At 37.5% G+C, this 16360-nt stretch overlaps 1 protein-coding gene across 5 annotated transcripts in view; it reads right to left on the minus strand.

Moving 5' to 3' along the window:
* Window positions 1–16360, minus strand: part of ksr (kinase suppressor of ras) — a 341876-nt gene that overhangs the window by 79588 nt on the left and 245928 nt on the right. For all 5 annotated transcript variants that reach the window (XM_090373903.1, XM_090373901.1, XM_090373904.1 and 2 more), the window contains exons 14-15: window positions 11462–11550; window positions 11269–11365 (exon numbers count right to left, since the gene is read on the minus strand). In XM_090373903.1, the coding sequence (XP_090230029.1) occupies window positions 11269–11365; window positions 11462–11550 (186 nt within the window). The remainder of the gene's footprint in view (window positions 1–11268; window positions 11366–11461; window positions 11551–16360) is intronic.

Below are 16360 nucleotides of genomic sequence, written 5' to 3' on the forward strand. Positions count from 1 at the left end.
CAAAACATTATGACCACCTACCTAATATGATGTTGGTCCTCCATGTGCAGCCAAAACAGCTTGTGCCTGGCAAGGCATGGACGCTACAAGATTTCTAAATGTGTTTTGTGGTATCTTGTACCAACACATAACCAGCAGATTGGAGTTGCTGTTCCAACACAAACCTTAGTTAGAATGGGTACTCGGAGTGGCCTGCAGCTATGCAGCTCCATTTTCAACAGGGTTCGATGTACTGTGTGTTGTGACACATTACTCCCATCACCAGTATTCCAATTACTGGTGAGTTGTGCCATAGTCGCCCTTCTGCTGCCATGTACCACCCAGGAGAGAGTATTCGCTCACCGTGAGCATTGATGAGCCATGGTCGCCCAACACCTCACTGGCAGTTCATGGGTTTCCCCTCCTTGGACCACTTTTGGCGGGTACTAACCACGGCTGACTGTGAGCACCCCACCAGCTGTGCCGTTTCGGATATGCTCTGACCCAGTCGTCTGGCCATTACAATTTGGCCTTTGTCAAACTCGCTTAAGTCCGCTGCCGTTCCCATCTGAATAACAAGAGTAACACTGATTAATGGAGCTCAGTATCAGGTGTTTTTTATACCATGTCCCGACCTGCGGACGCACTGAAGTTTACCTGTAGTTGCTTCGATTTGCATGATGACTCACTGCTCACAATGTTTTGGCTCATCAGTGTATGATCTTGCTTAAAAATCAGAGTGCCATTAAAGATAAGCATAGGAGCAGAAAAATCTCCTCTTTTTTTTTTTTTTTTTTTGCAAGATATAGACAGAACTGAGTTTTAGAAGGATTGAAGTCCACTAAGTTATCATTGCCCGACTGGAGAATTACCTGGAGATCAGCATTTAAGGAACTGGTAATCGAGATATTCGAGATGAAGCTGTTTGTGCAGGGCAAGGTTTCTCAAACTGGAAAGTGCAATGCAATGTGCTATCATCAGCAAAACTATGGACACAATTTATGGTCAATGGAAAAAATGTCATTAATATACAAGGGGAAAAAAGTGGGAAAAAGAAGTGAACCTTGGGAAACACCAGCATTAGTGGAGAAATTAGAAGACAGAGCCATCTACCATCACCTAGAGAAAACTGGATACCCAATTACAAAGAAACATTTGGCAAACCATAATATGGAAAACTTATTTAGAAGACCTTTATGTCAAACATGATCAAAAGCCTTTGAAATGTTACAAGCAACTGTTTGAGTTTCACCAAACTTTTGCATTGAATTTGCCCATTGATGGGTAACATGTCAGAAGAATATCACCAGTGGATTGACACTAACAGAATCCACACTGGCAGTCGTTGATCATATGGAAGGTTTCTAGGTAGTCGAAAAGTTGGAGGCTAAATGATTTATACATTACTTTAGAAAGAGTAGAAGCACAATGGGACAATAATTGGATGAGAGGGGTTTGTCACCCTTTTAAAAAACTGGCTGGATGTAAACAAATTTCAAAGCAGAAGGGAAAACACCTTTCGAATAAGCAAGTGAAAAAAGGCAAACAGAACAGGAGTAAGTTGAAAAGCACCAGTTTTAAGAACAAGTGGGGAAATATCATCAGGACATGGAGCTTTCGTAGCATCAAGGTTCTATCAAAATCCTACTGATATCCTTTTGAAGAAAGACTACAGGAGGCATTGAATGGAGAGTACTGGGAGTGGTAGGAGGTGGTTTACCAAGATCATTAATACAGGAATTAGAAGAAAAGTAAGATACTAGCAGGTCAGCTTTATCTTTGGCTGTAGTAGCAATAGAACCACCTGGTTTTGACAGAGATGGAAATAGGGCAAAAGCTGCAGCCAATGGCACTGGCAAGAGACTAGAATGCTCAACTACGGCAAAAGATCGGGATGCTCTACTACCATTTAGACAAGAAGCAAGTTTTACACTCTTAGCCTATTCGAAATCTAGCTTGGACTGATTAATAACTGCTTTACAATTATTGTGAACCTTGGTCTGGCAGAAATTGAACATGGATATCTGCATAAAAGTCAATTACAATATGCAACATTCTTCTCTTGAACAGCATTAGCACATTTATTGGGGAAAAAAAAAAAAAAAAAAAAAAAAAAGGTTTAGATAAAGAATGAGATTTTAAGGCAGAGTGTGGAATAAAAGATTTCACCCCTACAATAATTTCACTGACATGATCTGAGCAAACATTGAAATTAGATGAATTTCAATGTTTTTCAATTTGAAACAGTGATCCGACCAAGGAAAAGAAGAAATCTCGCAGATCATTCCATTTTGCATTCTTGTAAGGTTAAACAACATGAGGTTAAGAATGGCCACAAAAGAAAGGCTCCATTGGAGAAGAGATCATCACCAAGTTGTGATCTGAAGTGGCTAGGGGACAATACACTTCCACCATGTATTAAGAATTTTTTTTTTTTCTTCACAAAAAAAAAAAAAAAAAAAAAAAAACAAAGATCAAGCATGGTTAGGACTGCCTGGTATTCTGGTAGGTACATGAACAACTGTGAGGTCATTAGTAAAAAGCCTCACATCTCAACCAGCTGAGTCTGTGTGACTATAAAATGGAAGCCAGCAGGAGTTCTGAACATTAAAATCATCACAGAAAATTACCCATTTAGAAAAGTTGGATTGGAGACAGTCAAGTTTCAAAGAGAAGTGAAAGAGTTCCAAGTAATTAGTGGAGTTGGGAGAGAATGATAGAAGCAACAGTTGAATCTGACAGAATGTGGTAGAGAGATATGTTAGAGATCAAAAAGAGGAGATTCCAAATTACTAAGTCTCTGACAGGGAATATCAGAATGGACATATGCACAAGCAAAAGGAATCATACAGAGAATAATTCGGACAACTGAGATGAGCAGTGGTTGAATAAACCAATAACTGGGATTCTGTCAGAAAAAGTACATGGTTTGGCAGACTAAGTGGAAATGGACATCACTAAGATTAGAACTGAGACCATGTATATTTGTGAAATGAATGAGGAAGGAAATGTTTTGGGAAGTTTAGATCTTTTCACAGATAAGTTTGTTGTATTATTTTGACAATCTGTGGTGTATTCAGAAGCAAGAAAAGGTAGCGAAAACATGACGTAATGAAATTTTTGGATATGGTGTACACATGGTAAGAATATACCCAGCTCCTTGTCATAATATGGCCTCAGTAATGCCTCCTCACATACCACTTGGACTTCCTCCAGTATCTGGTAGATCAGAGGCAGCAAAATTATACATTAGCTGATCCAAAAGCATCCCAGAGAGTTACCAATAGGACTACCACCAGTGGCCAGCTTGTGAACACCGTTTAGAGCTGTTCCCTCAAAATGGAAGGAAGGTTGAATCTTGCCTTGATGTTTGTCATAACGTCAAAAGACATCAATCATACTTCATGTTGGAAGAAATATCCCTTCTAGCAGGGATATCAGAAACCAGATGCCATTGAGACATAAGGGAAGAAAATTTGAATGTGGTCAGTACAATGAGAACATGTATTAGCATAGTAATGGCCATATAGTGCAAGGCTTATGCTGCACCAGCTAAAAAATAAAAATAAAAAAAAGAGTAAAATAATAATAATAAAGTTAAATAAAATAAATAGAAACAGACAATTTATGCATTTCCCTCCTCCTGTAGGTAACTTATTCCAGTAATTTATAACTTGTTGGCTAAAATAAAACTTCCTGCAATTCGGTCTAAACATTTTGCCCTCATTCATTTTACTTTTGCCTCTCAGTGCCTTAAACACCTCAGTCAAGTCTCTTCTAAGATGCCTAGCTTCCAAGCTGTGCAACTCACATATTTGAAGTCTTTCCTCATATGGACGCCCTTTTGCCAAACTCATGAGGCTAGTTACCTGGAGCCTTTCAAGAAGCTCGATGTCTTTTTTTTAGGTGCAGTCTCCATATTTGAACACTGTATTCCATGTGGTCTAACAATAGCCTTATATAATGGGATTATGACGTTCTTATTTCTACTGGCAAATGTTCGGCAAAGCTTTATTTCAAGCTTTATACTCTACCTGAACAGTATTATTTCAAGCTTTATACTCTACCTGAACAGTATTATTTCAAGCTTTATACTCTACCTGAACAGTAACCCCAAAATTATAAATAATTTTGGGGTTACTGTTCCCCAGGTGTAAGACCTTGCATTTTGCTGAAAGTGGCAGCATAGCTGCCACTTTTCTGACCATCCTTGAAATTTATCTAGGTCACTATGAAGAGTGGCCTAGAACTTCAGTCTGTCCCACCTAGATATCTAGGTGGGACAAACTGACAGGAAAAGGGAGAGTGGATAGTTATGTTCTTAGTTAAAAAGTACATAGAATCTAAGGCAGTGTCAAGTTGATATGCCAGTGCAATTTTGAGTCAGTTTGGTGCATATGCACTGAGAGAGCAAAAATGAGAGCAGTAGTATGTTACATGCCAAAACAACTGTACAACCAAGTAAATTAGCTTGTCTTTTAACTTTCCAGATATGACTAGAACTTGTGATTTGATCATATGCAGTAGCAGAAATTTTCTAGATGACTGCTTTCTATAGCAGCAGCAGCAGCAGCATGTTAGAGGAGCAACATGAGAAAACAATACATTTGTTCTGATTATTAGCAGTAACTCTTCGTGGATTAAGAATCTGCAGTTAAAGGAACCTCCCTAAGGGCGGTGATCATAATATATTGATGTGGGACTACTTAAAAATATAATTACTGTTATGGGTAAAGGGAAGAGATTTTGCTTTCATAAAGAAGACCACAGTAGTCTTAGTTTTTATTCCTTTCAGTGGAACCAATTGTTCATGTTACCAACAGCGAACTGCAAATGGGAAGTAATCACAGAAGCTACTAAGCTTTTTATACAAAGATACTGTTCAAGGTTTAGACTAAAATGGTTATCTGATGAATAATGAGACTTATGGAAGAAAAGAAAACTGCATGGATTATAAATCATCAGGGAACATTTACATTAAGTACAAATTAATCTGCAGTGAAATAAAAACTTTGGCCAAGAGTGCAAATAAAAGTAGCAAAGAATTCTTTGCTTACCTTAAAACTAGAAGGAAAGGGATGAATCACACTGGCCCACTATACACGAATGGCATAACTACTGGTGATCCTGTTTAGGTTGTGAATAAACTAAGTAAATATACTTAGTTTATCTATATTTATCCTAAAAACTTCATGTGCATATTTATATACACATGAAGTTTTTAGGAACGAGAATACCAGAAGTAAGCCAAGTTGTAACTGCGAGTTAAATGATTTTGTGATAACCAAGGTGGAAAAGAAATTGAAGCTAAAAGTAAACAATGCACCTAGGGATGATGGGATCAATCCAGTTATATGAAAAGAAGCAGCAAAAATAGATAAGCTGATATTTGGACATAATTATGGTAGCATAATTATATTCCTTTGATTAGGGAAGGTCCCTATAAATTTGAGGTGTGCAGAAAATGTCTCTTTATGAATTTCTAACTAATGTGATTAGCTACTATGATGCCATAACAAAGGAAATGGATGCAAAATAATTTTGACATCATATACTTAGATTTCATTAAAGCTTTTGACATTGTTCCACTTGAAAGACTGTGGTGCAAATTAGATCAATGTAGCATTAGGGTTAAGTTAATGCTACAGTAAAGGAACAGATGAGTGGCAGAAGACAGAGGGTGGTTATAAATGAGCACTGATGTTATCAGTAGAGTCCCTCAAAGTTCAGTTCTGGTCCCCCACCCTTACTGTTTCAATATTTATTAATGGTATTGATGAAGGAATATCAAGCTTATCGTCTAAATTTGCAGATGATGAAAAAGTTTGGCAGGGTGGTTAATGACAAGAATCAAGGCGTATTACTGCAACAAGACCAAGAAAAATTATCAGGAGGGCTGAGAAGTTGCAAAGAGGTTTGGCATTTATTTAATGCAAGGTACTGCATGTGGGCAGCAGTAATCCTTCCTTAATCTCAGAATAACACACAACTTAATTGGTATGTTATTCTGGAAATGAGGAAGAAAGAATTACTTTCAAATTGATAGAGAATGAAAGAGGTCTTTTTTTCTCCGCCACTCTGGGTGATTGTACAGTCTGACATGAAGTTTTCTGAGAATAGTGAAAAGAGGGTGCCAGGACAGCTCATGAGATTTTGTCATTGATATATAGGAATTTTATCAGCATGGATAAGGATGTGACTGTCCCATTGTATAAGGCAGCGTTTGCAAACTGGGGTCAGTAGACCAGTTCCAGGAGGTCTGCGAAACGTTCAGATGGTACCAAGTGATACGTGTTTATTTTCTAAAAAAATAATATACCGATAAAATCGTAATGGATTTTGTTATAGAACATTACTTATTTTTGATACGATTAGTATACCAATGAGCCAAAACATTATGACCAGCGAGCCGTTATGCAAATTGAAGCAACTGCAGGTAAACTTCGGTGCGTCCGCAGGTTGGGACATGGTATAAATAAACACCTGATACTGAGTTCTATTAATCAGCGTTACTCTTGTTCTTCAGATAGGAAAGGCAGCGGACTTAAGCGAGTTTGACAAAGGCCAAATTGTAATGGCCAGACGACTGGGTCAGAGCATATCCGAAATGGCACAGCTGGTGGGGTGCTCACAGTCAGCCGTGGTTAGTACCCACCAAAAGTGGTCCAAGGAGAGGAACCCATGAACTGCCAGCAAGGTGATGGGCGACTATGGCTCATCAATGCTCATGGTGAGTGAAGACTCTCTCCTGGGTGGTACGTGGCAACAGAAGGGCGACTATGGCAAAACTCGCCAGTAATTGGAATACTGGTGATGGGAGTAATGTGTCTCAACACACAGTACATCAAACCCTGCTGAAAATGGATCTACATAGCCGCAGGCCACTCAGAGTGCCCAAGCTAACCACGGCTCATTGGCGACAGTGCCTACAATGGGCACACGAGCATCGAAACTGGACCTTGAGTAATTAAAAGAAGGTCGTCTGGTCCGACGAATCACGTTTTCTGTTGAATCATGTGGACAGCCGGGTACGTGTACGTCGTTTACCTCGGGAAGTGATGGCGCCTGGATACACGTGGGATGAAAACAAGTCAGTGGCATGCTTTGGGCAATGTTCTGCTGGGATACCCTGGGTCCAGTCACCCATGTGCCGGGTACTCTGACATCTACCACCTAACAAAACATTGCTAACCAGGTACACCCTTTCATGGCAACAGTCTTCCCCTCTGGTGGTGCTCGCTTTCAGCAGGATAATATGGCATGCCACACTGCCCGGATTGTTCGAGACTGGTTCACGGAACATGAAGAAGACTTCCAAATTCCCCAGACATCAATCTCCGCAAGCATCTGTGGTTTGTTTGTGTTGGAACAGCAACTCCGATCTGCAGCATCTCAACCACGGTCCTTACAGGAGTAAAGGATCTGCTGGTTAAGTGTTGGTACCAGATACCACAAGACACATTTAGAAATTTTGTAGCATTCATGCCTCGCTGGGTACGAACTGTTTTGGCTGCATGTGGAGGACCATCATCATATTGGGTAGGTGGTCATAATGTTTTTGGCTCATCGGTGTGTATATATAATTATATACATATTTCAAATTATTCATTCTATGTATAGCAAATTGATGATAAATAAAGTTATTATACATCAGTATAAGAATAAAGTTGAGTTGTTTCGTACATAACTTTGAATTTTCTTTTCAGAAAACTCAGTGTTTGTACATATACAGGGTGATTCAAGAGGAATAGTAAATATTTTGAGAGGTTATAGTATCGATTATTCTGAGTAAAAAAGTTCATATAAACATGTGTCCAATTCTCAATGGATAAGGAGATACAGATGTTTGAAATTGGAGTGCACAAAACCATTATGAGAGGTATTAAAGAACGATAAATGACTTATTGTTAGTATTTATTGACACAAATAATTGTCAGATTTTTGACAGTTCACAATAAATGTTCAAAAATCACACTGCCAACCTCAATGCACTTTGCAACTCTTGTGGTAATATGACGTGTTGTTCTTCGGAGGTTGTCTTGGCTTTCCTTTAGGAGGGCAGCAGTATCCAAAATGTAAGCGAGCAATTTGTCTCTTGTATCCAACCTTTCCTTCTTTGTATACTGCACTTTTCCTCCATCCCCACAAACAAAAATCCAATGAAGTGAGGTTTGGAGACCTTGGTGACCAATGAATGGGACCACCACGATTTAGATATTGTATCACTAGATGGGTAGAATGTGCTCCATCATGCTGAAAGTACATACCAATCCTTGTAGCCAAGGGAACATCTTCCAATAGTAGTGGAAGTTCGTTTTGCAGAAATTCTAGGTAAATGGGCCCTATAAGACAATTTTGTAACACAACAGGCCCAATCAACTGATTGTCGATAATACTGCACCACATGTTTACAGAGAAACAATGTTGAAAATCTGTTTCTACAGTGGCATGTGGATTTTCATCTGACCACCACTTTTTTTTTTTGTTAGTTGTTGGCGCATCGGCTTCTGTGGCTATAATGCACCTCCCAAGGTTTTGCTGCATTTTACTCTGATCCAAGCTCAAGGTGGGATTCAAACTTGCGACCTTTGGGTTGCCAGGCAGGCACTTTACCCATCTGGCTAGCCCGGTTCGGCATCTGACGACCTATGAGAGTTATGGGTGAAAGTAGCTTCATCGCTGAACAGTATTAATGGAATTAATCAGCAATTAGCATTTACCCACCACGGACAAAATTACAATCGCTGGGCATCATCTCCTGGTGGAAGGTGTCGCACCTGGTGTATGTGAAATGGATACAAGTCATGCTCATGTAATGTTTGCCATACTCCTGTCTATGGAACACCGATAAATGTAGAAATTCTTCATGTGCTAACAGGAATACATTCTACCGACTAAAGAATGTGTTCTGTTTCATCCACATTTTGTTCATTTGCACATTCAGAAGAAATATGAGCACTGGGAACTACCAGTCTCACGCAGTTTGGTGTAAATGCTCTTGAATCAGGTATTCTGCGGTCAGGAAACCATTGACAGTATTCTCTATGAACAACAGTAGCACTTCTACCACAAAAACCATAAACAAACACCATATCAGCATGTGTGAAGATGTGTGCCATTCTTGACAACACTTCTAACACCAAACAGCATCAGATTATAACTGCTTCTTGGTCACATCTGATTCAGGGAGCTGTGCGTGCCAGTTTCAATCAGCTGTATCTCCGTATCCATTGAGAATTGGACATATGTTTATATGAACCTTTTACTCAGAATAATCAATAATATAACCTCCTGAATCACCCTGTATATATACACACACAAAGATATGTGCATATATATAGGTCCGCAAACATGTTTTCATTTTTGAAGGGGTCTGTAAATCTCAATAGTTTGGGAACCGCTGTGCCTTATACTATAAGGCAATGATCAGGTGCACTTCTTGAGTGTTGCATACAGGTCTAGAATTCTCATTTTAGGAAGGATGTGGATCTGTTGGAATATATGCAGACAACGGCAATGAGATTAGTGGGGGGAATACTTACTCTTGGTGCTCTTACCAAGAAAGGTTTCAGTTCTGCAAATTGTAGCATCTGGAAACCAGACATGTACAAAATCTGATTGAGGTGTTCAAGCCCTTGAATTAATTGTGTACACCAAATGCTAGTGGCATCCTTCTTCTTGCTCAAACAACATGCAAGGGGATTTAAATTTAAATTGATGGTTGCAGGATAGATGTGTGAAATTTTTTTTTTCTCAACCAGAGAGTAATTCATTATTCAAACAAACTACCATCTGTGTTGTGGAAGTGGATAGTTTGAATAAATTTAAAGAATTACAGAAACTATCAGAGGAGGTGAACAGATCAGTGTGGGATGGTGGTGGTTTTTTTTTTTTTTTTTGGCTAATGTTGTATAAGCTTGCTTTCCTGCATCATTTACCACTACTAATACTAACCCCAACTCTCAATTTCTACGTGGATAGTTAAAGTCCCATTATAACAAGATGTCCTGATTTCACTGTCTGCCCCAGTTAGGGATATAGCTGATCTTCATACTTAATGCATTCATTAGGTTTGCATTAAGTATGAAGTTTATAGAACTGTACTCTTAGTTTTATTGTTCCACTTCTGATATTATATTGGTACATTATACCATACTGCATCACTGTGTATTACATCTGTAGAAGTGTGTTCAGGACAATATGCACATTGCACAAGTTGAAAAATCCAGAGAAACTCATGAGGGGAATCCTACTCCCTCCACCTGAGATCTGCTAACTACAGTCATGTTTGAGGAGGACTTCAGAAATTCTGCCAGCCTTGAATGGAATCAAACCTAGACCATCTCCAAATGGATACAATCAGTGAAACCTATACTGCCACAGAGGAATATTATACTGTGAATGTCATTCTAATGGCCGATGGGCATACTTTCTGATGAGAAGTATGACTTCCTCCTCTAATTTCACCTATTCTTTGATCAGTCATTTTATTTTCCACATTATGCCATATAGTTTTCTCCTTCACCATTTTTCCTCTACCTCCTTGTATTAGCATTAGTATTGGCAAATGATACAAAGAAGCAAGGTTATACAGCACCAACTAACATAAAACAAAATTAAATTAAAAATTAAAAAATAAATACATGAGCAAAACAAATTCCCACATCACCCGTCCACACCAAATAATTTGTTCGGTTCCTCAAATTTATTCAGACTACCTGCTTCCACAACAACAGACTGAAGGTTGTTCCAACAAACACTACCCTCTGGCTGAAGGCAAATTTCCAGACACCTATTCTGCAACCAAACCTTCTCAATTTAAATTTATGCCCCTTCCCCCCCTTACGTACGTGTTATCTGAGGAATAGAAAGAATTCATCAACATTTAGTCTTACTTAATCCCTTAATAAGATCTCCCTGCAACTAGTTTCTAGATGCTGCAATTTGCAGAAATGAAGTCTTTCTTGGTAAGAGTATCCTTTTGTTCCCTTCACTAGTCTTTCTGCTCTTCTCTGCACCATTTAAACAGATTCATATCCTTCCAGAACTGAGTTGTAGCCTTATCTGATTGCATAATTATTCCCAGGTCATTTTCATTCTCTACTACCTTTAGTCACACAGTTGGTATGTTATTTTAGGATTACTGCTATCCATATACAGTACCTTGCATTTGTCAATGTTAAACTTCAACTGCCACTTTTCAGTCCATAGATGAGATCATTTCATGATCTTAATATAAATTCTTTAAATATGTAAGGTAGCAAAAATAACTGAATATTTAAACTTTACCTGTGAAATCTGCTGGGCAATGGTAATTGTTCTATTAAGGTTGAACTTGTCTTTCATTAAATGAATGTGTGTATATAAGGTCATACCTTTACAATGACTGCAAAGAAAAAAAAAGCATTATAAGAATAAGAATAAATTTATATTAAATACAATTTATTAATTAACATTATTCAGAATAAATAAAATATCATACCTAGTAATAATTGCCAAATGAGGTGGCTTCATACAGGCACCCATAAACAGTACTAAGTTCTCATGCCGTGTTTTGCGAAATGTTGCCACCTAAAATAAATATTGACAAAAATATTCATTGTGTTTCAAGGCTTAAAATAACTATTACTTTAAAGAAACTTGCTAAAAATATAAGTTCTCACACTCAACATATATATCACTTATACAATAGTGCCCAAAAAATGAGTTTTAATGTTTTTAATTTTTTATACTTGAAAATGTAATTTAAAAACACTATCCCAGACATGTTAGAATATAATTTTAAGCACTGAAACATATACACTAGGAGAGCTATGAAAGTGTGCACTTCAACAGATCCACTCAATTCTGATATAATATGTTACAAAACTTCTCTTTCTGAAGAATGCAACATAACCATTTGAATCATGAATGGTTACTGGCAGGATTATGGCTAGAAAGTAAAAAAAAAAAAGCTGAGATTTCTAAAGCTTTAGATGTGTCTTGAGTGAATGGAAATTAAGATTCTTCTCTCCCATGATAACAACATCAGGGAAGAGAAGTTGTCTCGTGAAAATGGGTGTGATGGAAAACTGGAGTTCTTGTTCCAGAATAACGGTCAGCAGAAGCACAGCAGTTATTTGTTTGATATATAATTCTGATAATTTCTACATATCAAAAATTGCTTGCTTACAAATTGTAAAAAAATTTTAAATTTGAAAGTTTTATTTTAAAATAAATTTTAGTTTAAAATTTTTTATTTTATAAAGCACTTAAACAGTTTTGACATAACTTGCACATCTGACATATCAACATAACTATATTAAAAAAAATTAATTAATTTTTAAATAAATAAATGAATAAATTTTCTGTTTATACTCCGGGACGACCAAATGGTCAGAGGAGTTCACAAGATAGACAGAATACAAGAAACAGCACCGTATTCAGCAGTCATGGGCTTGAACCCCAGTCACTCAAGGTACGTGTACTTATGCACCCTCGCACCTGACCACTAGGCTACAGCGGCCTTAAGTGAAGCAGTATTATTAACATAAATATCTGCAGGTAAATCATAGGACTAAGCTTAATGAAGTAAAAAGCTATTAAAAATTAATAACTTTATTTAAACTTTGAAAATATGCTTTGATGAACAATTTTAAATACTAAACATTTTCTGGTTCTGTGAAAATCATTTTTGGTTATAAGTTTTTAAGGTTTGTGTACTGCTAAAGAATAATAGTGTGTATTTGTAGAATTATATCTTCCACAAATTACAAGTGCCAGAAGCTACTGCAGATAAAGGGGGGGGAAGTAAACGCATTGTGTTGATATTATGTGACCATACATATTTGGATATCCCTCTGTGAATACCACGTACTGTGCCAGAAGTCTCCTGCATGTGCATATTGGCTCGGACTTAGCAACATAACTTGTGGGTCTGCTTGTGCAAGCATTACATTTGAAGCTAGTACAGGTTATGGATCAGAACTTTTCATGTGGGACAGTGACTATATGCAAAATCAGTAACCTTTTCATTGGCACAACTGTGACCCATTCATTACCTGAACTGCCCAAAACCCATTATAACAGATGTTATTAAAATATGGAAGACCTTAGGTGATGCCTCAACAAAAAAAAAAAAAAAAAAAAGTCTGAACAGCCTCGCAAACTCGTGTAATGTGTTCGGCAAACCAATGGCATTCCTTGCCTCATGCATGTTGTAGAAAACATCATGGAACAAGTACAAGGGGCCACAGGAATATACATCAGTAAGTGAACCAGATGAAGGGAGATTCATAGACTTAGGTTCAACAGTAAGGCAGCTGTACATAAGTCCAAATATCAGTTAATAATGTCAAGTAGTATTTGGAGTGGTGTTGTTCCTTTCCATCATTTGTGGACTCTAGAAATCTAGAAATAAGATGCTATAAGAGTGATAATTTCACCACACAATGTTTCATTCCAACAGATGTGAAGACTGCTTCTGTTCGAGCATACTGTCTTGACAATAAAGTTTACCGGAATTGATGTGATAGTATGCAGTTATTTCAGCCAGTTTGGATTTAACCTATTGGCGGTAGGCTGGAACCACAGTCATGACCTGTTTGGACAATTATGCACTGTGACAATACTGTCAAACAAGCTCCATCAATATCAGCATGGCAATGCTCCATGTCGGTTTGTGGACTGGTTTGTGGCCAATTACATCAAACATTTGCACTGGCTGGCTGGCTGGCTCAAAGCCTGAACCTCAACCCCAATGTGTTAAATTAGGTGCCAAATTGGCCTGCCAGCTGATTTGCAAAAGGAATGGAGAAAAACTTACAGCCAACATCTAAGTTGGCATGAAGTATGCCAAGGAGGGTTGAGATTATTATGCAGGCAAAAATTGTATTAGGTTTTTGAATTAAAAGTCATGTTTGTATTCAAATACTTGTGTCAGATCGTGTAGCTTGAAAATTAAACACATAATTGAGTGTATATTCCACATTAGTGAGAAAATGAATTCACAATGTTAGAATGTAAGGCAATGAGAGACCTACGCAAACTGTGCGCTGTAGGTCTCTGTATTGTGTGAAAGTCCTAAAAATTAATCACTTCTGTGCAATTAGCTCAGCAAAAGTTCTGGGACATTTCTTTTTCTATTTTATTTTTTATTTTGACTAGAAAATATTGACACAGAAGGAATCATTAACAAGATGGCAAACACACCTTTCCACTACTTGATGAAAGCAAAAGACTTCCGAAATAAACAATTCCTAGGATGCTGTATTAACCACAGTATCCTAGATCCACTAAATCAGTATCTTTATTCACCAGATTAATCTTACTAGATTTATTTTTGTAGCATCTTATCAAAGATGCAATTTATTACCCACATTACCATGATCTCCCAAGGAACCACTATTATTATTATTAGCCATAAGGTGCAAGGAAGCCTGAGGCTTATGCTGCACCAGCCAAAAAAAATTACTGAGTTACCCTGAGAGAGCCAAAAGTAGAAGGGAATCATCAAGCAGCAAATAACCAAAGGTATCTGTATATTGTGCCTGAACTGTGTGTGTGTTCATTCTTTGGTTAGTTTGCAGTTTCATGGATGAAAAACCAGAGTTAAAGAGAGGAAAAACCAAGCAGTCCTTGCCTGAGACCAACTAACTGAAGCCATGCAGTCTATGAAAAAAGTCCACAAAAATTCCTTGTGCCATAAACAGGATTTAAACTGGGCTCTTACCACCCTATATGGAAGGAGAGTGATTATAAATAATGTGCTACCTGCTGTGATGGCTGCACCAATGAACCAAATGGAAAGATTAATATTTCTATAACCAATAGTTTGGTGATAGGGATAATAGGGATTATTGAGCATTTGCTGAATCTGAATATGGGGAGTACAATGTATACAGGAAGCGGAGGAGAGGTGGAGAGGTTAGGCCTTAGTGAAGAAGAATATTAAATCTAGGGAAGTGCATCCAGGTGACCTGAGTGATGAGAGCAATGTTGAGTCAGTCTGGTGCGATATAAGTATTGGGAAAACAAAATTGAGAGTATAAGTGTGTTATAGGTATAATGACTGTGATAAGTATACCAAACAGCTATAAAAGGAAACAGAGGGAGCCATGATATCACGTCTAATAATAGGGAATTTTAAATTTCCGAATGTCGAGGAATTTGTCGGTTGGTCACACTATCAATACTTTTTTTGGATTTCTTGGATGACTGTTTTCTACAGAAGCATGTAAGAGGAAGCAATACTCTTTATTTGGTTATTAGCAGTGATTCTTCATGCATTAAGAATCTGGCAGCAATCACAGAGTACTAATATTAAATTTAATCAAAGACATAACTACTATCAAAGGCAAAGGGAAAGTTTTGCTTTCATAAGGTGATTATAGAGTTCCAGATAATTTTTTTATTGTAGGCATTGGGAACAACTAATGATGTTACCAACAGAAAATTTTAAATGAGACGTATTCAGGAAAGTAATCAAAAAAGCAACTAGACTTTTCATACTAACAAAGAAATACTGTTCAAGGCTTAGACCTAAATGGATAACAAATGAATTAGTGATACACGTAGCAGAGAAGAAAAATTCATGGAATGCATATAAATTATCAGGTGATAGAGAAGATTATAGTAGATATAAATTACTCTGTAAACAAGTCATAAAGGAGGTTATGCAAGCTAAGGCAGATTATGAAAAGTCTCCAGCAAATGATGCAAAGAAAAATAGAAAAAACTTCTTTGCTTAAAGCAAACCCTTAAAAGTAGAAGGAAGTGGTAGAATTACATTGAACCACTTCATGGTTATGGGTTAACTGTTCATGACACTGCTCAGGTTGTGGAAATATTGAATTGTTAAAATGCATCTACATTGACATCAGGAATTCTTTAGGGATGCAGGAAATTTCTAAAACTAATGAGGAGCTAAATGACATTGTGATAACTGAAAGGAAAGTGGAGGAGAAATTGTTGAGGATAAACATGAAAAAAAGCACCTGGAGTGGATGAAATCTACCCAATTATATTAAGGGAGGCAGCAAAACTTGCCCATTATTATGAGAGCATTCTTGTATTCAGGGGAGGTCCCTATGGACTGGAGAAGTGTAAATATCCAATTTATAAAGAGGGATCAAAAGATGAAATGAGTAGTAGTAGTGGCGTGTGATGCAAGAAAGCATGTCTATGAGCTTATGCAGCAACATCCAAAAAAAAAACAATACCATTCCCCAAATTCCTGTCCAGTTCCTCCTTAAATTTATTTAACCTATCAACTCCCACAACGACAGATGGAAGTTTGTTCCAGCAATTAACCACCTGTGGGCTAAAGGCAAATTTCTGCACATCTATTCTACATCTGTTTTTCCTCAATTTGAATTTATGCTCCCTTAGGTTCGTAATCTGA

The sequence above is a fragment of the Mastigoproctus giganteus genome, chromosome 5, assembly GCF_048544385.1.
Source record: "Mastigoproctus giganteus isolate SK-2022 chromosome 5, ASM4854438v1, whole genome shotgun sequence".
Classification (NCBI taxonomy): domain Eukaryota; kingdom Metazoa; phylum Arthropoda; class Arachnida; order Uropygi; family Thelyphonidae; genus Mastigoproctus; species Mastigoproctus giganteus.